Genomic DNA, 26002 nt, shown 5'->3' on the forward strand with positions numbered 1-26002 from the left:
AATAAACTTGGAATGAATTTTGTTTGTGGTATGAAGGTAGTGCCAGTAATTTTATATTTGCCTTTCTAGATTCATTTTTTTTCTTTCTTCACTATTTTCTCTCCTTGAGGAAGCAGATCTGTCATGTATAGGTAAGTGTGACTGATGTAACTGAGGTGTAGGAATTTCTTTCCTTGATAAAGTGCTCAGGAATTAAAGTTAACCATGATAGTCCTGTTGCTAGCTTCATGACAGTTATCGTTACCAGCTTTCTAGGAAGTCTCTTCAGATACTTCCCTAACATAATTTGTTTTTGTTGTTTTTCTTTCTTTGCCCATGCTGTTACTGTAAGAATGCCATACCCGGTAGAGTTTTGATGCATACTTGGTAGTGAACAGTTATTTTTCTGTGATAACTATTAACTATTCAGTTTTATTAGTTATCTATGAAAGAAATTTAGGAAAATTCTGTATGTTCCTATTATTCCTTTGGAGATCTTTCATGAAGAAATATTTGACTATGTCATTTGGGCAGAAAACTTGAAATATTTGGATACTTTGAGATTTCTTTGTAAATTTTAATATTAGAGACACCCCTGAATTTAATGAAGCATCCAGTATTTCACAGAGTCAATTTGTGTTTATTTAGATTCCTTAGGCCATAATAATTTGAGCATCCTACATTTCCACCTGGATCCATCCTGAATTGCATGTCAGCTGAGATTTTGAAGAAGAAACAAATACAAGAGATTAAGGTTATTTTCTTCTTTATTTATTGTTAGTAGTTAAATTCAGTCTAATGTCAGTGCTTCCATTTACACGCTAAAGGCAAAGCCAATCTCCCACTCACTCACTCACATCATTTAATGAATTTTAGTTTTTGGCAGATCTCATTTCTATTTGTTCTTGAGGGAAACAGATAGCTCACATTTTTTTTTGTTATTTTTTTATGAATTCAGAAAGCAAGTGTTGAATTTATAGAATGAGGACATTCAAGCTGACCCAGAATGATCATTAGCTCTTAGGCAGTAACTGTAAATTTCACATGGACACATCTCTCATAGCTCCCTGTTTCACAATCATAGAATCTAAAATCACCAACTGTTACATGTCAACTAAAACCAGTATAGGATATTCTAGCTACAAGTATGTGAAACTGTCACTTAGATGTGTGTTAAAGAATGTTTTAGAATCTTCTTGCTAGATAAGATAAATGATTACATTAGCATTTCTTTTCAGATGTTATTTTTTAAACTCATTTGAAACTATTTGCAGATAGAAATAGAACTATACTGAATGCTGATCTCAATATGAAATATAGAATCCACAGAGTACACAAAAGTATTGATGATACAACATTCAATAATCAGGATGCTATGAATTTTACATTAAAATTTAATTATGTAGTAAAAAATAGAGTTGTTATAGCTAGAAAAAAATATTTTCAGAGGCAGCAGATACCCTTGGTGGAAATGAACAGTTCTATATAGAAAGAAAATCCAGGAAGTATGCAAACTAGACACCAGAATACGCAGTATATTAAATTTAATCAGAGATTACACAGAATATGACATAAAACAGCAGTTGACTAGAATAATTATAATCTGCAACACGTGAAAACAGTTTAGAAAATGGATTTAGGTCATATTCTCTGACAGTAGGTTGTTGGAAATACAGGCATAGAATCAGACAGATTTATGTGTCATCTGGTGCACCCTTCCCTTGCTACCATATCAACTTGAACTGATGGTTTTGTATGGATTCAAGCAGTAGACCTGCTGTTGATTGGCAAACTAAATCTGTAATGAGACTGTTAACTTCATAAAGCCACAATTAACTATTTATTGCTATTTTGATGAGTATTTTAGATGCAAAAGCACATTCCTCCTAATATAGTGGGAAATATAGCTTAGAAATATTTTGTGGGACAGTTTGATGATTGTCTAAAATAAGAATGTTTGGCTTGTCATGTATAATTCCATTATTCAGTGACAAATATGCATTTGCACATCAGAGACAGGAATTTTAGAGATGAATCTTGGTGGAATTTTTAGGGAAATCTTGTTCAACTATATTTATGAAAGCAAGATTATGTTATTTTTTTAAATTGGGTGTACTGACTGGCCTAAGCATAGACTTTCTTCTTTTCAATCATATAGTTACAAAAACTGTATATTACAAACAGTATAGAAACAAGCTGAAAAGAATGAGCCACACATCCTGGATGATTATCTATATGCAGTTAAATTTACATATATAAAAGAAAATACAGCCTACTCCCTTAACAGTGCACAGTTATTTTTTAGATACAATGTATCACTAGCAAGTGGTTGTGGCCACCAATTCTAGTTATCCCCAGCACAGAGAATAAGAGCAAGATCCGTTCGGTACAGCTTCCCTCCATCCGACAAAGCCATTATGTTCTTCTTGTATGTTGTAATATTATTAATATCCAGATCCTGTATAGAACATAAATGGCATTGTAATCCAGTTAAATATGGAAGTTAATTAACCACTGTCAAGTGATAAAATGTGAGATGAAAACTACTTGTTACATCAATCCATTAACAAAACAGCTGGATTAAATTCTTATACAAATGCGAATGATCACAAGGTTGTTTTTAAAATCTGTTTATCACAGTTACCCTGATTTAGGCCAGAACTAAATTGAGTTAAGAATTGAATTCTATTTCTGCTCCTTTATAAATTTTTAAAGTAGATTTCCAAAATGAATGTGCGGTTGCTTTTGGATGGATCCATAGAGTCTGCTTAAGAAGCAAGTGCCACGGTAACTAAGTTACCTGTTTATTCTTCTCACACAGATCCTTCAGTAAAGCATCCAGTTCATTTTCATCTATGTATCCATTGCCATCCTAGGGGAGGGGAAATAAAATAGTATACAACCAACTTGATCTACAGTAGTGGGAAATGAAGTAAATGGAAATAATTGGAATCTTTTTTTAAAAAATTATACTCTAAGTTCTGGGGTATGTGTGCAGATCGTGCAGGTTTGTTACATAGGTATACACGTGCCATGGTGGTGGTTCGCTGCATCCATCGCCCCGTCATCTACATTAGGTATTTTTCCTAATGCTATTCCTCCCCTATCCCCCAACCCACTGCTATTCCTCCCTTAGCCCCCACCCCCCAGGCCCCAGTATGTGATGTTCCCCTCCTTGTGTCTGTGTGCTCTCATTGCTCAACACTCACTTATGAGTGAGAACATGCAGTGTTTGGTTTTCTCTTCTAGAAAATCTCCCAACTGCATACATGGCAGACACTCTAATCTGTTATGTCAGGCCACCCAAGTTTTTAGCTACTCCAAAGTTGTAAGATATGCAAGGTATTAGTTACCTCTCATTCAGTACCTTACATTTGTATAATATCTTGAACTTTTCAAAGTACTTACACATGTAATTCACTTAATGTTAGTAATTCACTTAATGTTAATAATATCTTCTGGGACAAGTGAGGAAAACAGGGCTCGGGAAGGTATGTTGTTCCATGTCACAGCAGGGGGTGGCAGAGTTCTACTAGAGGCCACAGGTCCAGGAGTAAACAAATTAGAAGCAAAGGGTGTGACCTAGTGACATCACAAATAACCTTTATTTTGCTGGACATTTTCCCCTAGCTTAATCCTCATTCAATCCTGCAAACTGGTGTTATTATTATCTCTTGTTTACAAATGAAGAAATTGAGGCTCCCATGAGTTCGGTATCTTGTTCAAAGTCTCAAAGCAGGTAAATCATAATGTGGGATTCGAATCAAGGTTTGTGTAATTTGGACATACCATAATATCTTTCCTATGAAAAGAATGAGTTGGTTGTGTAATTTTAATAATTATTTTCTTTATATAAAAATAGTTTTCTTCATATAAAAATGATTTTCTTTATATAAAAAGAAAACCCTAAAGACTTCACAAAACACTTCAAATTAGTAAACAAATTACATAAACTTGTAGGATGCAAAATTAACAATTGAAAATTAGTTATGATGATAAACGATCTGAAATGGAAATTAGAAAATCCTATTTACAATAGCACCAAAAGAATAAAATACTTAGGAATAAAGTTAACTGAGATGAAAAACTTATACATTGAAAATTATAAAATACTGTTGAAAGAAGTTAACAAAGACATAAACAAATGGAAAGACATCCTGTGTTTATGGATTGGAAGGCTTAATATTGTTAAAATGTCTATACTACTCAAGCACATCTACAGATTCAATGCAATCACTTCCAAAATCCCAATGGCAATATTTATACAAATAAAAAAATACTAAAATTCATACGGAACCACAAAAGACCCCAAATAGCCAAGAATCATCTTGAGAAAGAAGAACAAACCTGGAGATATCACACTTCTTGATTTCAAAATATATCACAAGCTACATTGATTAAAACAGTAGGGCACTGAAGCAAAAATAGAAACATAAACTAATGAGCTCTCGGTTTCATATGTTATGGTCAACTGATCTTTGAAAAGGGTGCCAAAAACACAAAATGGGAAAAGGATAGCTTTTTTTCAACAAACGGTGTTGGGTTAACTGTACAGCCACATGCAAAAGAATGAAATTGAACTTTTAGCTTACACCATATAAAAATAAATTCAAAATAGATTAAAAAATTAAATGTAAGGTCTGAAACTGTAAAACTCCTAGAAGCAAACAAACATTAAAAAAGCCTTTATGGCTTTGGTCTTAGAAATGATTTCGTGGATATGAAACCATAAGCAAAGGTAATACAAGCAAAAATAGACAAGTGAGACTACATCAAACTTAAGCCCTTCTGCACAGCAAAGGAAACAAATCAACAGAGTGCAAAAGCAGCCTACAGAATGGGAGAAAATATTTGTAAACCACATCCCCAAAATGGTTAATTTCCAAAATTCGTAAAGAACTATAACTCAATAGCAAAAAATGAATAATCCAATTTAAAAAAAGGGTTAATAAATTGAGAAGACATTTATCCAAAAAGGATATATAAATGGCCAACAGGTAAATGAGAAAATGCTCAACATTCCTAATCAGAGAAATAAAAATTAAGAGAACACCTGACACCTGTTAGAATGGCTATCAAAAAGATAAAACACAAGTGTTAGTGAGAATGAAGAGAAATTGGAACTCTTATACACATTTGTGGACATGCAAATATGGTGCATCCATTATGAAAAACAGTGTGGAGAGTACTCAAAAAATTAAAAATAGAACTACATATGATCAAGCAATATCAGCATAAGACAAATACTGCATGATGCCACTTATATGAGGTATCTAAAATAGTCACACTCATAAAATAGAATGTTATTGTCAGGGCTGGAGGAAGGAGAAATGAAGTGTTACTAATCAATGAGCATAAAGTCTTGATTATATTAGATGAGTGAATTCTAAAGATCTGTCAATATTGTCTCTATAGTTTATTTTAAACTTAAAAATTTGTTAAGATCTCATGTTAAGTGTTCTTACTGCAATAAAAAAGGAAAAAAGTAATAATTTTTTACCTGATCATAGAGCTCAAAAGCCTTATTGAACTCTTTCCCACACATTTTGATTCCCTAAAGACAGCGAAGAGAGTAAATGTTAAAATGCTATTACTATGTTTCAGTATGTTTCCCTTGACAAGTTTCCCACATTCTAGCTTTTCAAGGAAAATATTATTTAAGATAGTAAAAAGTTAAATACCTGGAATTTAAGAAGAAAATTCTCCTGCACTGGCAGTAACCTTTTGAGAGAAAACAATATATTAATTATTATATTTTTTGAAAAGGACCCACTTATGATAACATTTTTTATGATTCCTAAACTCACCTGGCCATCTCAGTTAACTCCAGCTTCCCATCATTATTTGAATCAAATAGTTTCAGCTGAAAGATAGAATGCCATTATTCTAGCTATTTGAGGAATGATTTATTGCATGAAGGAGATGAACTTCAAAATAAAGCTGCTTGAGTTATCAACTACTTGTATATATACAGTAAAATTTTAGAAACTAGAACTGCTAAACTTTCAATGTGAATTTTCAGTTCTGTAATGTGTCAATTGCTATAGTTTATCAGAATAATATAGAATAGTCAAACAGCAGTAGTAGTCTTAGCTAAGTTCCTAGAACACTGTTACTTTTTAAATTGCAAATACATTTTTATATGTGTCAAGATGTGGGAGGGATGGCGTCTGACGGTTTACTGCATTTCTGGAGTCTCTCCAATAGGAAAATAAATATTTAATTTATTTCAACCTTTTAGAGCATAGAACAGCACAAACAGAAGCAGAAAACAGATAACAAATAAATCTGTAGAGAATAGAATTTTTGAATAATTTTTGAATTGTTTTATTTTCTATTGGGCATAAGAAACTCAATAAAGCCCTCCAACTTCCCATTGCACTTATATAGACATCATTCACAAAGACACATCCAGATGTAAACACACTCATACCCATATTTGGGAAGCATTCATCTTTTTAGACAGTAGCAACTATTGGTATAGTATATCAAAGTAGTATATATTAATTACATTACGTATATAAAATGTATATACTAAATGAACACTAAATATGTGAAAAATTAACATTGTTTTTAAAGAACAGAATGTGTCCAGTGTTATAATGGATATAGGTTTAGTGACATCTTTTTAAGGAGGAAATGAAGAGTATTCTATGATTTAAGATGTTCTAAGAATCTTTTGTAGGAGGCGGATTTTTTCAGGGTCACATGCTGACAAAACAGTCCATTACGGTCCATTGACCGTAATAATCTGATATTGTCACACTCTCTACCAAGATACTGGACAGCTCGATCACTTAGTTTTGTGCCCATAGGGAAATATTTCCCAGCATATATATTTAAATTTTAATTAGCTCTTGATTAATTTGCTTCCTGGATTTGAACTGGTTTATGACATTTAATCAGATAATGTCGGGCCAATCCAACAGAGGGAAACTCCCATCTGAGTGGGTTTTGGAAGACTGCTTCAATATTCTACCTGGAAAGGAGCCTTTCTTTAAATAGGCATCCCTTAAGATTGGAACAAAGTGGAAAATTGATAAATGTAGGTTATTGTCCATTACCCAAAACTTTTTCAGAGCTTAGATCTGCCGATTGTGGCACATAGCAAGAAACTCTCCCTCATTTGTTTGCTATTGCTGTTGTAAGTGGAGATGTAATGAGGAATTAAAGATGATCATGAAAACCTTTTTGGTTGTTTTGAAACTAAAGCGTAGCCCCACTTTATAATAACACTGTTTAGTGAATAAGGCAATAGTAAAGTTCTGGTAGGTTTTCCACCCCCCCCGGCCCCCCACTCCCATAAAAGTAAGCTGAGATGCTGAAAGCAAACCTTGGTTACATCAAATGTAATCAAACCCTTTATAAGATTGTTTCTCAGAGTAATTAAAAAGTCTAACTCCTTTAATATAATATAACAGGAGCTTCTATAGTATAGAGCTATGTTTATGGTTTATTGATTTAAATCCATGGCATAAGAATTCACAGTACCTTCACTGTACTGAAAGCATGTATGAATATATGCATCTCCTGGTAATCCTACTTCTGTGATGAGTCAAAATAAGCAAACTTCATCCAATAGAAACTAACTTCATAGACATTGGTTTATTTTATCTGGAACCTTATTTATTTGCTCATTTTTTCCCCCTAAAACAGTAGGTGCCTATGTGTAAAACAGTTTTCTTGGCTCTATTATCAACATTCTATAGAAGATATTAGACATCATTATTTACCATAGCATCAGCCTCAGGGCATATTTAGATTTCCTCACCCTAAGCACCAATATAAAACCACCAAATAACAAAAATCAAAAGAAAGAAGGAAACCCATTTTAAGTTGCTTAATTAATAAAGTAGCTAGACAGCCTCTTTAAACTCTAACAAAGTATGATTTCCCAAACTATGATAAAAATGGATTCAGGACCTCTATAATAAGTGAGTTTTTGGTGATATAATTTATATATATATAGTTTACCTTATACATGTGTAAGTTATATAATTTAGTGATATAATTACACTAGCTTTGGAAGAAAAGCAAGTCATCTTTTGATAGATAAAAATTACACAGCTCTACAGGAAAGAAAATGCTCATATGTTGAGTCTCAAAGCCAATGTCTGCAGCACACAAAATGACAAGATGTTAGCATCCCTAAGTATTTCAGTTTTCAAATGGAATTCTACCTATGTGCATATGATACCCACACCACTGCTTATTTATTTCATCCTGTGTAGTCTTGAGAATTAGCAAGAACATTATACTATTTCATGAGCTCTTAGCTGCCATCTTTACAAGATCAGTCTTACCATTAGGTCTGTATACTCAGCTAATTTTGTGTCATCAACAGTCTTGTTTGCCTTTTCCAGCAGGTCTTTTAGAAAGTTCTGTTAAAACAAAGAACATTTAGATAAATTTCATTGACAATATATTGTCTACTTTCATTTCAGAATGCCTTGGAACAGGACATACCAGGAATGCAAAGAAAGTCTCTTTTTGAGGGTAGAAGCAGGTGAGTAGGGGAACTTATAATAGAGGAAAGACCAACCAGGTGGTCCTCTTGGTATTCCAGCAATGAAACTCCCTCTGACAGGAATAATACCTGCTTTTTACTGAGACTTGATTGGTCATTATCCATGCATTACCATGATTTCATGATTTCAATTAATCTGAATAAAACCTTTTAAAACCAGCCAGCCCAGTGGATGCATTTCTGCTTACTGATACCTTCACAGGTACTCAAGGGATTGTTCTGCAAGAAGCACAAGGGCCTTTATACCTTTGGAATATGTACAAAAAATTATTAGTAAACCAGATAGAGACCTATCTCTAATTTCAAATCTACTTCTGCCTCCCCCCACCCCAGGCTGTATTTACACATCAGTTTATAGCTACTATAATGCTCATTTCTCCAGAGGGCCAGTTGGTTAGTTTTTGGCTTGATGCAGTCCAAAGCACTTTGGTTAAAATGCTTCCGCTGACTATTCAAATTAACAAAATTGGCCACAGATGATGTCATTGAATCTTTGAAAGATATATGAATCATATTAAAATAGAGATTGAAGTGGGAAGGATGAAAAACAAGATGATTATTAACTTGACAGCTGGAGCTTAGGAGTGAATTTAATTTTTTTAACAGAAATGTAAATCAAATAAAAGCTTTACAAAGATTTGCCATGTAAGTGGCATGTAAGCACTTAAGCATATAATAGTCACTCATTTTGTTTAGTGCTGTTCATTCGTAACTCCTTTATTTTCTCAGAAAATGAATGCAATTAGGAAAAACTGGGCAGATACTGTATCCAGATATTATTTAAGGGTTAGATTTTTTTCAATTCAGCAATGGTTTATCTCCCTCAGGACTGTACCAGTTCTGGGCTGATTTGATAACGCTTTTTAAAAGGAAAGAGACCCTTTTCTTAGTTTGATAAATATTTTTACTTTAAATATTCCACTTTAAATCCAAAGAGAAGCATGGAAAATTCAGTTATCTGTTGGGGTTGAATTTTATTTTTGAGCCTTACAGGGCTTTTGTCAGAGATTAATTGGGTTAAAAAGCCTCATCAGAGACTAAAATGGTGGTCACAAAAATAGCCTGGGAGAAACTTTGGGACGCAGAGATTCAAAGTCGTGTCTGAGAGCAAGTGATGTTTTACTCTATTATGGATCTTAAAATTAGCTTTCTTGAAAGATCCATTAAAAAAGAATGCCAACTTATCTTCAAAATTCCCCAGGGAAGAGGACTTCTATTTAGAATCTCTTTCTGAGAATAAAATTTAGAACAAAGGAGACTTTTAGAATATTTTGAGGTCAGTATTGGAAATGAACAAGGTTTTCATTTTGAACTAGAAAGGATCTTTAAAAGAATATTTTTGGTCTAACTAATAAAATAAAAACACAGTGACTTAACTGTCACCTTGTGGGTTGCTGAGCTGCAAGTTTGTCAATACATTATTTTCAGTGACTTCAAAATGCTTACATTTTCAAGAGGATACACTTGAATATGTTTTAGCCATTTTGCCATGGTCCAAATGTCCCAGTTCCATCTTTAAAATTGTATTCTACTCAAACTACGTTGAATTATGACTAGCACTGTTTGATATTCCTATTTCCCGGCATAGCAGCAAAAGACGTAGCTCTTAATAAATGAAGTCTGAAAGAGTGCAGTGCTGTGGTGGGGTGGGGTGGGGTATCATTCTTAGCATAATCAGACATTCTAGGTCCAAATCTAGGTTCTGTTCTTAGGTAGCTGTGTAATCTTAAAAAATTAGAGAGATTTTTAAAGATCTCTCTAATTAGATCTCTCTGCACCCCAATCTCACTGCTTGTATATTACGAGTGATAATACCGGCTTTGCATATTTTCTGTGAGGATTAAATGTTAAAATACATTTCAAGCACCTTGGTACCTTGTACTCTGCCTGACACACAGTCAATAAACATTAACTCACTTATATTTTAGTCACTCTATATTTTAAAAATAGAAAAAGTAGGGTCTAGCCGGGCGCGGTGGCTCAAGCCTGTAATCCCAGCACTTTGGGAGGCCGAGGCGGGTGGATCACGAGGTCAAGAGATCGAGACCATCCTGGTCAACATGGTGAAACCCCGTCTCTACTAAAAATACAAAAAATTAGCTGGGCATGGTGGCGCGTGCCTGTAATCCCAGCTGCTCGGGAGGCTGAGGCAGGAGAATTGCCTGAACCCAGGAGGCGGAGGTTGCGGTGAGCCGAGATCGTGCCATTGCACTCCAGCCTGGGTAACATGAGTGAAACTCCGTCTCAAAAAAAAAAAAAAAAAAAAAGTAGGGTCTTTCAGATGGACATGTTTTGGGATCGGTCTGAGGAAATGAGAAGAATACTTCCATATTCATGAAAGGCTAGTAAATTGAGTTCATGAATAATATAATTTATTATATGCTACATGTCACAAAAGCTTTCATGTGCAGAATATTACTGGAGCTTCACAATAAGCCTGAGAGGAAGGATTTATTACCCTCATTTTAAAGATTAAAGAAAATTAGAAAGATGTAATTAATGAGGTAAGACTTGATTTCATATCTCTGCCTTTTCTTTTATATCTTTCTTAAGTGACAAATTCATTTTCTCAGTTACAATTTTTCAAAATTTTAATTATAGGAGATTTTTCTTTATCATCGTTGTTGTTGAGAGACAGTAGGTTGTACAGAATGTCTACAGGCCTTGGAGGCAGACTAGCCTAGATTTGCACATCATGCCTCTCTCCGATTTCTGTGTGGCCTTCAGTATGTCATTTAACTTCTCTCAACTCTTCCTCACTGGGGTAATAAAATCTCATAGAACTCATGCAAAGATTAAATAAGACATTATGTGTAAAATAGTTGGCATACAGTAGCTATTCAGTAACTTTTTCTTTTGTAAGAAAATCCATATGTGTTTATTTTGAGAAGTAAAACTTCAAATTTCAATAAAATGAATGGCTTATTCGGCTTATCTATAATTATGTCTGTCTGTCTTTTATTTGTATACTCCACAGAAAATGTTTATTTATTGCATTACTCTACAGAATTTTAAGAAGCAATTGAAGTCTTCTTTGATCTGGTACTTCATTAACAATGTCGAAGAGTAGGTGAAAATGTGACACTGTTCAACATTAGTTTCTTTTGTGGGAGGTTTTTTAAAAAGCTAGGAAGCTCTTAGTTCGTAATTGCATTTGAAAGGAAAAAGTTAGCACAGGTTTTTATTTGCTTACCTTAAGCTCCTCAGTTTCTATGAAACCACTGTGGTCAGTATCATATTTTCTCCATGTCTGTAAATAATTTTGGATAAGGAAAACAAACACATTTTTAATAAAACAAACAATTTTCCTACTTTCAGCAGCTTTCTTAAAGGGACAACTTTCTTATACCTTCATGAATTCCTCACAGGACTTCAGCTGCTGGCATCGGAAGAGCAGCAGGAAATTCTCTTCTGTGGGTAATATGTGAGCCAACTGGAAAAGATTTAAAAAGAGAGAAACGTGTTGTAAGGAGCTCAAAAACAAGTCTCTGTCATCACCTGCTGCTTAGTTTTTCTTCAGCGTGTTCCCTCACAGGCTAGAAAAGTAGAACAAAAACATTAGAGTCGGCGTTCCGTTTCTGGTACTTTCCTATCATTTCTTCAATGCTTGTGTGCCCTTGTGTGCTTGGTTCTTGGGCCAGTGAGGTGGCTGCAGCAGACCTGTGCTCAGGAAGAACTAGCATGGCCGCTTGTCTGCTGGACATTCAGGCAGATTCGTTCTGTTGGCTTGAATCCTTCATGCGTTCTATGCCACAGATCAGGGCCCTCTTCTCACAGGGTGCACAGAATGGCATGTGAAGTGAAAAAACCGTGAGGAACATACATGTAGGGGAAGGGAGTGAAGGGGGAAAATGCATTCTCACACCCGAGGAGAAAGCCTGCTATGAGATACAAGGGAAGATAAACCAAGGACAACTGTAAGGCAACGGAAAAGAAATTCACCATGAATGGTGGGGCATTAAACAGGAATAGGAAAAGCCAGTCCTCAAATTGTTGCTTTCTGCTGAAAGGACATCCATTGCCTGAATCCAGGGCTGGGGTTTATTTTCTGATCTCCATGGCATGCCTCTATGATATTTTTCCTTAGATGTCATTTCATAACTTCAATCCTCCTCTATTTTTTTTCTGGAAGAAAAAAGGATTCCATATCCCATTTTATGACTAATCTATTGCATGCAGAGAAGGAAGCAGCTGGATTGATGGCTCCACTGCAGATGCGAGATCTATTTCTGGCCCAGCAGCTAATTAGCTGTGGTCCCCAGCAACCCCGAGCCATTTCTGGACTTCAGTACCCTCATCACTAAAACAAGAACTTGAAATAGAAGCCAGTGTTTCTTGAATATATTGGAATCAAAACGTCTTCTGTTGGAAGCACTGCATTTTCACCATTAAAGAATGAATCTACACACACTATATGTCATCTGATTTCCAGGATTTCATGAATTCCCTGAATCACAGGCATGGACCTTCTTCCCTGGATTTTAGGCCAAGAGCCTGTAGTCTAGATCAGCCTTAAAGTCACAGTAAGTTCAAAAAGTTCTACCAAGTTATAGAAAAGATTATCACAATTATTTTTTTAAATTCATCCTTTTAGGTTTAAATTTAAAAATTTAAAATGCACTATTCTATGATATATGTAAGCAATCTCATTTTTGTTATACCTGTGTATGCCCTTTAACTTATTTTTAGCTTTTTGAAATAATATTTCAAATTAAAACCACTAGATTTACAGGCACTACATATGTGGGTGAGACTAAGAGAAATGGCCAAACCTCATATAAAGTTTAATATGACCTATTAATATGACCTATCTAGTCATAAAACATTTTCTTATTTATTTTTAAAGGAAGGTCACTAGTGTGGGTAGATGATAATATATCTAAAAAGTGAAAATGGGGGTTTATAATGTTCCAGTACTTTTAAAAAATGTAATTAGCTTTTGGTACATAAACACATTTGCATCATTGCAGTGTGTGTGTGTGTGTGTGTGTGTGTGTGTGTGTGTGTGTGTGTGTGTGTGTATGGNTGTGTGTGTGTGTGTGTGTGTGTGTGTGTGTGTTATCCAGGTCCCTTATTAAACTCAGGACATACTTCTGTGACCTTTGCATTCTTTCAATTCCTTTGAATACTCAAATCATAAAATTTTATACCTCAGAAATAATTATTTATTTATTTATATTTATTCATTGAATAAATAATATATTTATTCAATAAATAATATATTTATTCAGAGACCACATTTTTCAGCTGAGGGTGCTAAGGCCTGAAGAGGTCGAATGACTTGACCTGATGATTGGCAGACTGAAAATCACTTTAATTTGGTGATTACTAGTAGATTAAGTCAACAACATGCTTCTTGAAGACAGTAATAGAATAGTTTGGCTGCTTCTTTGCTCTTGGACTGTAAATAATGAATTTGTTGGTGATTTTCACAGGTGACAATGAGATAGTTTGAATATGATAGGCTGTTATTGAAATCTAGAACCCCGTCTTCCTTACACCCCCCGCCCCCATTTTTTTCCTCATCTGCAAGTGGGCTGCTAGTGGAAAATAACTATCAATTATTTTCATTATTAAAGTATCCAGATACCTGGCAAGTTAGGCCTAGAATGTAGGTCTCCTCCAGAGCCAAGGAAGAAGAGGAGAAGGGAGGGAGAATGGTAGTGGGTGGACTAGGCATGGAGAGGGGCTCTGGAGGAGGGAGAAGCACTCACACCCTCCAGTCTTTTGTTGAGCCTGGCCTCATCTATAATACTTTCCTGGAAGCATTCTGAAGAATGTCTATTTGAGGATTTTAAAGAAGAAGGGAAGAGAAGAAAAAGTAACCCAAGAATGAAGAGGGAACAAAGATGGAAGGCAATATAACACATGAAAAAGGAAGAAAATATGTCAGAGGCAGACATTTTAAGAGAAAGATTAAAAAATGGAACTGGATGTTACATATACATTTTGGAGGGTCTGCATGATGTAGAAGGCCTAGCTACATTTTATTAAGGTTTTGCATGAACATAAGTGTTCATTTAGGAAACAGGTGATAGCTAATACCAACTTGTCCTTTATTAGTATGCAACTTGTTAGATACTTCTTAGAGTTTTTAGGTGACCTTCCTATAGACCATTAATTTCAAGAGGGCAGGGAATAATACTTTTCTGCATCCCCTGAATATCCAGCATGGTATCTAGCATGTTATACGCCTGAAATAAATACTTGTGAATTAGTTGGTAATTTTACTTTATTAAAAATACCTACTTAAAAGGATTTAGAGTGTTGTTTGCTTATCTTCATTATAATTTTCTATTTTGTTTGGATTTTTATAATTAATGTTTATTGCTTTGAACAAAAAGGAATAATTTTTCTTTAAATTTTATATCTTCAAATCCACTGAATACATAAAAACAGAAAAGATAAAAGAATGAGCTAGTAAGCAATCACTAAATGTAAAATTAGGGAAATTGTCTTCGTTTCAAAATAAAAGTTCATGTAACTCATAAAGTTCAGAGGTCTCCTAAATGTCAGATACAGAGATAGTAAAATTGCTCTTCATGTCTACTGTAAATGTATATTTCTTGCCCACACTGCTTTGGTCTTATACTTAAATTATTGAAATTACAGATTACATCTATGTGCAACATATTCAATCTGTTTTAATTTCACTGAACTGTTACTGTTACACTCAGTACCATCCTATTTTATAAATGTTAGAAAGGAGTCTTAAGCACATGAAAGACTATTGTAAGACAAACGAGACACTTAATGAAAGATATGTATATGTATCTATAGGGTGTGGCTACAGTGAATATAAAGAAATCTTTCTTAAGATGTGTTTACAATGTGGTGGTCGTGTGTTGTCTCTTGGTTCTTCTGTCAATGTGTATAAATCAATATTCAAGTTTCAGAGCTGGGCACAGTAATTCTCTAGCTGTAGCCTTTATGGCCATGCCTACAATGTGCCAAAGGTCTTTCATATAGGAGGCATTAAGTACAGTTACTTTATTCTCAGATATGCTGTCACTGCTGTTCATAGAAGTACCCAATACTTTCTAATCCAGTATTATTGGTGATTCCATAGTTTTTGGGCTCCCTGCCTGCTCTTTTATAAACTCTCAAAACTTTTTTATGAGTTGGATAAGAGAGTGAAGAGTATCAAGGGGATGTGTGGAAGGCAGGTAGCTATGGAAATAAGCAGAATCCCTCAGAGCTTCATTTCTGAGAACTAGTTGCCTGTCCTCAAGAGCAGGAAAAAAAACAACTTTCTACTTGCCTGTCTCCCCTGCCAGTCAACATGCTCCTTGAGGATGGGGTCTGTGTCTTATTTACTATTTCTTTGCCCAGCAACTGCACAAATTTTATTAAATATTTTATTGAAGCAATGCATAAAGTCAATTAACTATTTGTCTAGTATCAGGATAGGCTGTAAATAAATGGAGGTAAAGTTCCTTTGGAGATAATTTCAATAACTTATTACTAAGCTGTGAATAGGGGTTGGGGTGGACATTGTGATATGCCAGCGCTCCCTTCAAGTGCTGGGAGTGTTGCTGCAGCCTCACCTGTCAGGGCCCATTGAAGGAATACCTGGAGTGAAGAGAGCTGTGTCCCCAAGGAGGTGGTATCCTATGACTGATCAGCACAGGATATAAAGGCCCAATCCTCTCACTCAAAACTAGAGACATTCCGGAAGGGTCATCCCAGCTTCAGAACTCACTGTAGGGTCAGCTGATGTCTCTGTTGAGACTGTGTCACAGCCCGGCTTCTCCCTCTGCCCAGACCTATTCTCTTCACTACTATCCCAGGGGTACTGATCCCAAGAGCACTTCCTAATAAACCTGCTCATTGCTGCTCTTCCACTCAGTTCTACTTCCCAGGGAACTCTACCCATAACAGGGGTCTTTACATCTCTATTTTATTTCTAGCATAATACAGAGCCCTTGCCTGATGTTTTGGAGTAAGTTGAAATCCCTTGCCATGGCTCATTTGGCTACTAAATATGAGGCACTGTGCTGGTGACCACAGTCACAACTAGTGAGAACCGTATAGGGAGACAGATACTTTCAAACAACTTTTCCCCTGACAATTTCAAAGCAGGTGATAAATATAACAATAAAGCTAAGTTCTAGTTGTGAGGAGAGGATACATGAAAGGCTACTTCATTAGTGATACAAATTACATCACAGTGCACATGAGGCAGAATTCCTAGCTTTTAAAGACAATCATGGTATGGTGACATTCTTGAACATGTATTAGCCAAGCATTAATTTTTTTTCACTTGAGAATCGGAAAAACATTTTCCCTAGCCAGTGAGAAGTAAGTCCAGAAAATCTGAAAGGTAAATAACTATCAAAAATGTAAAGCTCTTTGAATTTAATAATTTGAATTTGACAAATTATATCAGAAGTGAGGGAAAAGCTTGGCATTCAGAAGTTGGGGTAGATTTTCTAGTAAGTTATTATTGTATATGTAACAATAATTGAGAATACATTTGTTGAGTTTTTACAGTGTGCCGGGGTTGAGCTATTTGTTCAACACACATTATTTGATACTGATAATCATTAACAACCTTATGAAGTTAATACATTGTCATTCCTGCTCACAGCCAAGGAAACAGGATCAAAGAGGGTAAATGCCCTGCTGTCACATAGATTGTAGTTGGAGCCAGATTTGAAGGCAGTGAGTCTGACTTTCTTGGCTTTTAGACTCTGTTCCTTACCTTCATCACCCTCCATTAAAATCTTCAATAAAAAAATTCCTAATAAATTATTTAGAAAAATCCATGCAGAGACAATTTTAAAATCGGATTTCATTGTCAGTCATTTCCTCAAAATCTGAGGTGGAAAAGAGTCTTCCATGAAAAATTATTATTTACCATGGCTAAACTCACAGGCTCAAATCCCATTGCAGATGAAAAGAGGGAAAGGCTGGAGAAGAGCTGCTTCCCTGGGAGGGTTGTTACAGTTTTAGGATTAAAATAGCTTTTAGGTCTATTTTTCAGTGGATGCACTGACCTGGACAAATAGAAACAGTAAGAATGGAGAGGACGGTAGGTTGTCACACATTGCTCAAAGAATCAGGTAAAAAACTTATAGATTTGACATCCATTTAAGAGAAATACCTACATTTCATGTGAATACCAGAGGAGAAAGGTCTATTATCTGCTAAATCATTCAGTCTTCCTTTTTAATTATTTTAATAAGCCCTCTTTGTGGTAGAGCTATTAGTCTGAATAAATTTAGAACAGTTTTTGACCATCACTTTATTTGTTAAATTATCTCAGAATTTGAATGCTCCTGTTTTGGGTTTGTATTAACAATCTCTTTATTTCTGAACTGTATTTATGTGAATTTTTAAATCTATTTAAAGACATGAAATTAGAAAGTTCAGAAAGAAACATATTTGTTTCTAGGTAGCAAATGCATGTTGTTAGAAAGTGTCAGTTAACTTTATCAAATCAGAAGTTTGAAAGTTAACCATTACATTTTCTAATTTTTTGAATGGCATCTTTCAGAGACAAACCAATTGGCCTGTTCCATCAGGGGAGCAGACTACTGCATGAGTATCATTTGGTTTACTTTGATTAGATTTTTATGAGTTTGTGAGTACAACTATTAAATGAGCTTAACATATAAGTAAATCCATCTAGTTTCCCCTTTGATTACCAAAGTTAATCTGTGTTTGATGTCAACAGGTAGACTATTATAAATTTTAGAAAACATACGATTTTGCATTCCTTTATAGCTGGCTAGAATTTATGTATTTATGTCCTATATTATTTATAGGATTTCTAAGCAAGTGATATACATCAAATTGGAAAAAGAAAGGATGAACTTCATTTAATACAACTTTCTGGCGACGCTAGAGAGCACAATGTAAGTTCATACATTTCCTCCTCCCCTCTCCCCATTTTCTACATGTAATCTGTAACTTTTAATAACTATTTCCCAGTTATTTTCAGAATTTCTCTTTTCTTCACTCTTAACCACCACAGAGTGAATCAACATATCAATTGCTTCCACGCATATCAACTGTGGAAGCAATCTCCTATTTATTCTCCTATTCTCCAGTTCTCTTCTCTCAAACTAATGTCTTCTTCCAGATGCCTTATTCCTATGTCTTGGCTGATAGCTCAGGTTAATGAAAAGAGTTCTAGAATCAGAATGAGATTTAAGTCTGTATATAGACTTTGTTACTCCCTACCAGTGGGACCTTGGATACATCATTTGGCCTTTTCGGGCTTCAGTTTCTTCTTCCTTAAAATGAGAAATGTTGGCTAGTTCTTCCCAAGAGTCTCATCTAGCAAAAAGTTCCATGTCCTGGGACACTAAAACCTTCCAATCAGTTTATATGTATCTCATTTGTCTCCCTTTAAATTCTTTCTGCTTCAGCTGATCAAAAGTTCTGCTGAAATCATGTTTCAAGTGCTTTGCCCAAATAACTTCTCTGTAGAACACTTTGTGCATCCCTATTCAACCCGGCTAAACTTAGAACCTTGCCATAAGTAATCAACCAACTGAAGCCTGAAAACCTTTCCTTTTAATGCAGAAAATATACAGATTATTTATTATTAAAAAAAGGCAGAGTAGTTTGGGGGAACATGGCTGGGTTCTGACTGTTCTACCCTTTATTTCTTACTTTTTCTGTGACCTTAGGCAAATTCTATGGAAGCTTCGCATGCCACGATTATAAAATAGATCTTTATTTTGTATTTAAATTTACTTAATTTTCTTATCATGAAGACCAAATGAGATAACATAATTGAAAACGCTCTGTAAATTTTATAATTTTATACAAATGTGAGTTCTTTTATTATGTTTATTGCTATAAAAGCTTTTCACCTCTTTATTTCAGACTTCATTGCCTTCTCTATCCTCTTCTGTTATCTATATTTCTCTATCTTTCCTAACACAGAAAGCCTTTTCTTTTCTGTAACAGTTTCTTTTCTAAAACTTCTGAGGAAATTTCCTTCAATAACCCTCCAGGACAATGCTGCTGCTACATGGCCTCTAACCTCTCATTCAAAATAGAGCTCAAATAATAAGTCATAAATGATTAGACTGTATTACATAAAGTAAAACCTGGATTCAAAACATGCTCATCCATTTTATCCTTTTAAAAATGTAAAATCCATGTGAATCACATCAATGCTTTTTGCTGCACAATTTAGTATTGCTGAAGAAATGAAATTGAATAAATAGCTGAGCCCATTAGAGTCCTTCAAGGTGAAGTATGTTAAATGTAAGGTGACAGTCTTTCCTTTACTAGGATTATAAAGTATGTCAAATTCTAAAAGAGCCAATCTGTAATTTCACTGATGTCATATTTTCAAACTAGTTTTGAATAATTAGATTTACCTCATCTCATTTATGTTTAATTTAAAAGTTATTTTCTTATCCTTGATGGCTTTATATCTTGATTAGTTGGCCTATATGTCAATCTGTAAGTCCCACTACTATTATCTATTTATATAGTAATGAGTTACACATAGGTAAAGGGGAAAGTATGTACTCCAGGGAAAAATTTTAATTACAAAGATAATAATAGTATGTCCTCTCTTAACTCAATTTGTAGTAGCTGTTTAAAAGTAAGTGTATTTCATATTGGCATCACAAGTGTCCTATAAGATCAATTATTTGAAAACCAGGTTATTTCTCTGAATCAAAGGTAAATTATTCCTGAATGTTGAGAGCCAGAATACTTTACAATCTAATACACTGAGAAACAGTATATAAATAACATAATTATGCTTATGATTTGGCATATTTTAAATTATGACGTTATTAATTTTTCTAGACAAAGGCTTCCACCCAATTTCTCTAATAGGCTGCAGAGATAAGAAAGAGGCTGAGACACCACAGGCTGGAAAGGGAAGCAACAGCTCTCACAAATCTGAGAATGCAGAAGAATTGATGCATAATCCGTTTTGCTTCCTTGATTCACAGACAAAAATAAGTTGCCCTTAATAGGAAAAGTCATTGTCAAAGGATAAGATTTGACACCCACAGTTTTAACTTTCAGAGACTCATAAGAAATCTGTACCTATAACAGATCATAAAATATTCACTCACTTTAGTTAAATTCTTGTGTTTTTACTAAGGCCAATTGTCAAACCAGGATGCAGCTTTTTGCCATGAAAAATAAGGATTGTAAATATTTCATGGGAACTGCAAACATTTTACTTTATATTTTAAAAGTCAAGTCTACACTGTTAAGTGATAGGAAATACTGATGGACCATGTGCTTAGACACTGTATTGAAGTGAGGCTGGGTAATGGAATGTGATCGATACTCATCTAGAAGTCAGGATTTGTTCCTCTAACTGCAGCTGTGCCAGCAAACAGCTGTATGACCAGAGACAAACCATTTTATTTCTCCAGGGTCTCAATTTTGTAATATGTGAAATTTAGGTCCTGGGTTAGGCAAACTCTTAGATGTTTTTCATTTCTGAATATTTTTGAACTGCATGCTTCTGAACAGAAGATAATGTATTAGCTAGGTAAAATAAACCTTTCTGAATGGATCTTGTTATATTATATTTGACTTGAATACAACTTCAAAATGGAAATTCATTTATTAAAACTAAATCAGAAAAATTCATAAATTCCTTACCTCTACAATTCCTATTTTTCCATCATCTCTTTGCCCATACTGATCCACAAAAGTTTTCATTTCAGGTGATAACTCCTAAAATTATATAAAAGCAGGTAAGAAGTTTGTAAAAAAAATTCCCAGTTATGCTTGTGATGGTGTTAATAACTTACTGCAAAGAAAAATGAAAATTAGAACCATTTAGAATTATGCATACTGATGAACTAGTCTCATAAAAATTAAAGGCATAACTGATACGCAGTATTTATTAGTTCCAAATAAAAGAGTTATAATCATGATGATTATTTCTCAATTACTATGATTTATCTTCTATTATTAATTTTGAGAATATGCTACCCTTTGAAAGTATAGTCAGAATCATTCCATTTGTAACTTTGAGTGAATTTAAATATAATAATCACCATCAATATACTTTCAATATTGCTCGCTTCAGTAAAGATTATCTTGTATTGCTATACTATCTCATAACATTTTTCTTATTCTAACTTAATGTTTTATCTATAAAAAGTAATACATGTTTTCAGTTTGAACAAGCAAAAAGTGTGAATGTCAAAGAGTAACTCACTTTGTAAGCAAAGATTGTTTTAAGCATAAAAGAGGAATTCATCAATTAAATACATTTAAAAATTAAGTAGAGCGCTATGAACTATAAACTAGTGTTCTGAACATAGAGCTGGTGTTCAGGAGGTTTAGTTTTTACCCTTGGGTCTCCAACATAGCCCATTTAAAATAGCCCTGTTGCATTAACTGAAGCCTATTTAAAATAGGTCAGCCCTTACTAATGTTCTATTCCACGTCCTTGGGAAAGCAAATTAAGGTCTCAGTTTTCATTGTAGCTAACAAGATGGTGGTATTATCTACCACACAAGATTGCTCTGGGGATAGATAGGTTAATATAATTTAAGGCTATATTGAGACTAAATATCATTATTGCTAGTATTTACAAATCTGTTTGGAAAATGTAAACATCTTTAGTATAACTAAGATAATAAACAGTAATAAAGCAATTTAATTGTATTTTAGTCTTTAAAAATACTTACTGTAGATAAATTACAATTTGTATTTGCTGAATAGTGGGAATATCACTTCCTACTTTTTTTTTTTACATATACCTTAACATAAACAAAAACCAAAGCATCTGTCCTTAAATTTTAAAATGGTGTAATACTACTAGTTTAAGTAGCAGACTTGACATTTAGTTTGTGAAGTTTCTGACAAGTATGTCAAAATCTATTTTTTAAACAGTGCAAAACATATAATCATCATCACCACCAATTATAAATGTATAAAAATGAGTGCAAATATGAAGACCAAACACTATGTTTAGTGTAAAAGGATAGTTTCTGAAAATATATTGCATTGTTAAATTGCATTATTGTTATATTCATCTAGTGAAAATTTGGAAATTTCATGTTATTAATATGAAAAGCCAAACAATGTTTCCATTAATTCAATAAAATCTGTTATCCTATGGCTAGACATGCAACAATTCTGGTTTATAAGGTCAATCTTTGTGTTATTAAGAAAGAGAAGAAATATATAAGAGTAGGTTTACTGCAGTGAAGTTGGCAATATAGTGAAACATGTATCTATTATATGAAACTCAGAATCCAGATCTTGGTTTAGATTTTAACTACTCAAATCAAGAAAAATACTCAATTCAGAAAAATCTAGATTGTATTTACAATCAAGAAAAATGCTAATAAGGCATTAAGAAACTTGTTATGATTCTATAACTATGCTTGTTTACTATTATTACATTATAGTCTAATAATTGGAGGTTTGAATATTCCAAAACAGAGAAAAAATAATTAAACTCTAAATCTCCAACATGAAGACATTGTTTACAAAAAGGTACAAATAATAGTATAAAGTAAAAGGAAGAAAAGAAAACAATTTTTTAAAGTTCATGAATATTTAAATTTCTAGGATGAAAATAAATCTCAATATTAAAATTACTTCTGGAAAAATTGAAATATAGTCATTTAGCTGCTGGAAGCATCTTCCAAGGTTTTAAATCTAAATTTTATGGAAAGTAAGACTTTTCCAACTGGATTTTAAAACATGTATTTTTAAATAAGGAAGATACTTGCTTTTATTAGATTAGCGAAAGATACATAGGTTTATAATGACAGTATTGCATAAATTTATTTACATGGCAATATATAAGATATTGGGAGGGTAGAGAGTATATAAAATATTTTAATGCTCTTTTATTCCATTCTGTTATGCTTTTAGATTTATATAATATTAAATCTGGGTAAAACAATCCCTAGAGCACAATCTAGTTTAAAGTCAATTTGGTCAATGATTTTTGTAACTGATAGTTCTGAGGTCTGTAATGAATTATAATACATTTAGAGCCCTCTGGGATTCTTTTGAATGTGCTGTACAGAGATGTATATTACACAATTTTCAATTTAGATAGCGCAAAGAGATAATTCTATTATTAAATTTTATATACATCACTCAATATTAGAGGTGGTGATCTGCTGTATGATATATACATCATTGGTAATGTAAAATCTCTTTCTAAACATAGTCAAAAAGGTCAAAGACCATTAACATGTAACTATCCCAATTCAAGACTGCCTTCTCAGACCGTGTTACATAAACCTCAGTAGAGTAGTACAATTTTTAACCCATTTTCCTCTAGACAACTATCTCATCTATGTTTAGAAACTGATTATATTTTATTTTGATGGGGACATGTTTTCTTAACAGGTTAACTTATGATCAAAGGGAGTCATTTACAATTAATCAGAATTGTCATTTGTTTAATTAACTAATGGCTTAAATAACCAACATAGCTCATTTTCAAAACACCATCAATTGCTTCCTATCAGAGTATCACTTCGCTTTTTTTTTTTTTTTTACAAACATGAAATTTTAAAAATTGTTTTACTTTTTACTGCTCTACCTTTTGGGTTTCTTGCTTTCAACAGAAATGAAGACCTTTTCTTGCTAAATTCAGTTACGCTTCAAGTTGGGCAACTTTCCCCTAGTGAAGAGGGTCAAGGCAGGATGTTTTCTCATCTCCCCAACTACATCAACATCACAACAATAATAATTGGTGATAGAGTAAGAGATCCATAATCTGCAGATCTGTTTCTTGACCACCAAGGGGCAGAAATGCATTTCCACCCCTTATTTTTCACGCAGTAAAAGAGAAGTTAAAAATTACCTAATCAAACTCAATGGTAGATGTGGTGATACGCTAAAGAATCTCACGCACCCACACTTCTTTCTTTGAAGATCTATTAAAGCAAATACTAGTATAGAATATATATATTTAAAACTCTGATTTCAGATAGCAAGGTTTTTCCCTTTACAAAATCTCTTTCTCGCTGTCTCTGCTTCTCCCTCTTCCCTCCCTTCTTCTGTCCCTCCCTCCCCCTCCCCCCGCCTCTGTCTCTTTTCCCTTCCCCTCTCTCCCTATGCGAGTAGGAAAACTGTTCTTTCTTTCCTTTCACAGTCAACAAACGTTTACATAACCCAGAAAGCGCTTTACCCTGCTGGCTTTTTCTGAAAACACAAGAATGTTTTAATTTGGGGACTGAAGGTCTTTTTTTCCCTCTTTTGCAAGCTTGAACCTACCAATCCAGCCTTCTTCCGCGCCTGCTGGAGCTCCTGGATCAAGTTCTGCAGCTCCTTTCCTTCCAGGTAACCACTTCCTGCAAAGACAAAGAGGCACCCAGGTGTCAGATAACTCATTCTGAGTGTCTTTCCCGTTCACTTTCCAAGAGAGTTATCTTTCTGGCGACCCGAGAGGCTCGCTCCTCCCTGGACATTGATTAACCGGCAAAGCATATAGACGCGGCAGCGCTCCTCTCCTGGAGTATCAAACTTTAGATCCACTGAGGGTAAAGGAGGATGGTTGGGGTGCTGAGCGCAGTCACAGAAACTTTGGGGGGCAGTGTCCCCCAGTTTCTGCTCTTTCTTTCCTTCTACCATTACCGTTCCTGGAAAGACAAAAGTTTAAGGTTTGGGGATTACGGTGGAAACAATTTAAACTTTCAGGGTGAGGGTTTGGCGGCCAGTCGGGGAGATAAGAAGATAAGATTAGACCTAAGGGGGAAGAAGTAAAGAATAGAAAGGAGGGATAATGGGATCAGGAGGCTCAAAGGAGGGCAAAGAATGGGAAGGAGCATGGAAACAGTTAAAAAGAGAAAAGATAATCACCGTCAGCGTCGAAATGAAGCCAGATCTCGAAAAACTGTGAGGCTGTGATGAGGGATGATTGCAGGTGGGATTCTGCCATTGTACAGCGGGGTGTGTGCCTGGGTGTGTGGATATGCGTGTGTCTGTGTGTCCGCGCGAGAGGGGTGTGAGCCAAAGCTCAGCGTGTGCGCGAGTCAGGGCTGCGGAGGGAGACCTGGGCGCGGGCGCTGCCGGGCGCTGTCCTCGGTGCTGCTCAGCTCAGCGTTCCTCCAGAGTTCTCTCCCCACACCCCGCACCCAGTTCTCAGTATTTATCCCGACGGCCCCAAGCTGGGCCACGCCTCCTCCAGCCTCCCATTCCTCACTCTCCGCCTCTTGCTGTCACCAACCTTCTTCCCCTCCCTTCCAGTTTTCTGCTCTGTTCCCAGGAAAGCTAGCTGGAGCCGGAGTTTGGACTTGTTGGAAGCAGCAGGTGGTGGGAGATCCTTTGCTCAGAGGTTGGATGCTGAAAACAGAGGCTCATTTCTCCCTACATTCTCCTAGTCCAGGAATAACCTTATTCCTGAATATTATAGTAAAACTCTTGTTACTTGGAGAGGTTTTAATTTTCAGGTAGAAGGGGAAAGCCGATGACGGGTAGAATCACATAAATGATTATTATATTCATGTGTGATTTCTCCAAGACTTTTCAGTTTTTGTTTGAAAAAAAGAAAAAAGCCTGTGAAAGCTTGGCGCACAT

The 26002-nt window shown here is 34.9% G+C and overlaps 1 protein-coding gene across 1 annotated transcript; it reads right to left on the reverse strand.

The window, feature by feature from the left end:
- Positions 1-728: 728 nt before the first annotated feature.
- CALB1 (calbindin 1) lies at positions 729-25565 on the reverse strand. Its single transcript, XM_017538060.2, has 11 exons — positions 25286-25565; positions 24701-24777; positions 21104-21178; positions 11856-11939; positions 11700-11756; positions 8283-8360; positions 5787-5842; positions 5661-5700; positions 5480-5533; positions 2780-2851; positions 729-2437 (listed from the first exon to the last, which is right to left on the reverse strand). Exons 1-11 carry the CDS (start codon positions 25362-25364, stop codon positions 2324-2326), a joined length of 786 nt encoding a protein of 261 aa, XP_017393549.1. The 5' UTR covers positions 25365-25565; the 3' UTR covers positions 729-2323.
- Positions 25566-26002: the final 437 nt, after the last annotated feature.

The sequence above is a fragment of the Cebus imitator genome, unplaced genomic scaffold (assembly GCF_001604975.1).
Source record: "Cebus imitator isolate Cc_AM_T3 unplaced genomic scaffold, Cebus_imitator-1.0 Scaffold109, whole genome shotgun sequence".
Taxonomy (NCBI): Eukaryota; Metazoa; Chordata; class Mammalia; order Primates; family Cebidae; genus Cebus; species Cebus imitator.

What these genes read in the sequence shown, in the direction of transcription:
- CALB1 (XM_017538060.2), bottom strand. Translation starts at nt 25,364, where the DNA reads ATGGCAGAATCCCACCTGCAATCATCCCTCATCACAGCCTCACAGTTT. An exon ending in CGCGGAAGAAGGCTGGATTG is followed by an intron (nt 21,179 to 24,700) that starts GTAGGTTCAAGC and finishes ATATAATTTTAG; the next exon opens with GAGTTATCACCTGAAATGAA. An exon ending in CTTTTGAGCTCTATGATCAG is followed by an intron (nt 2,852 to 5,479) that starts GTAAAAAATTAT and finishes CCCCTCCCCTAG; the next exon opens with GATGGCAATGGATACATAGA.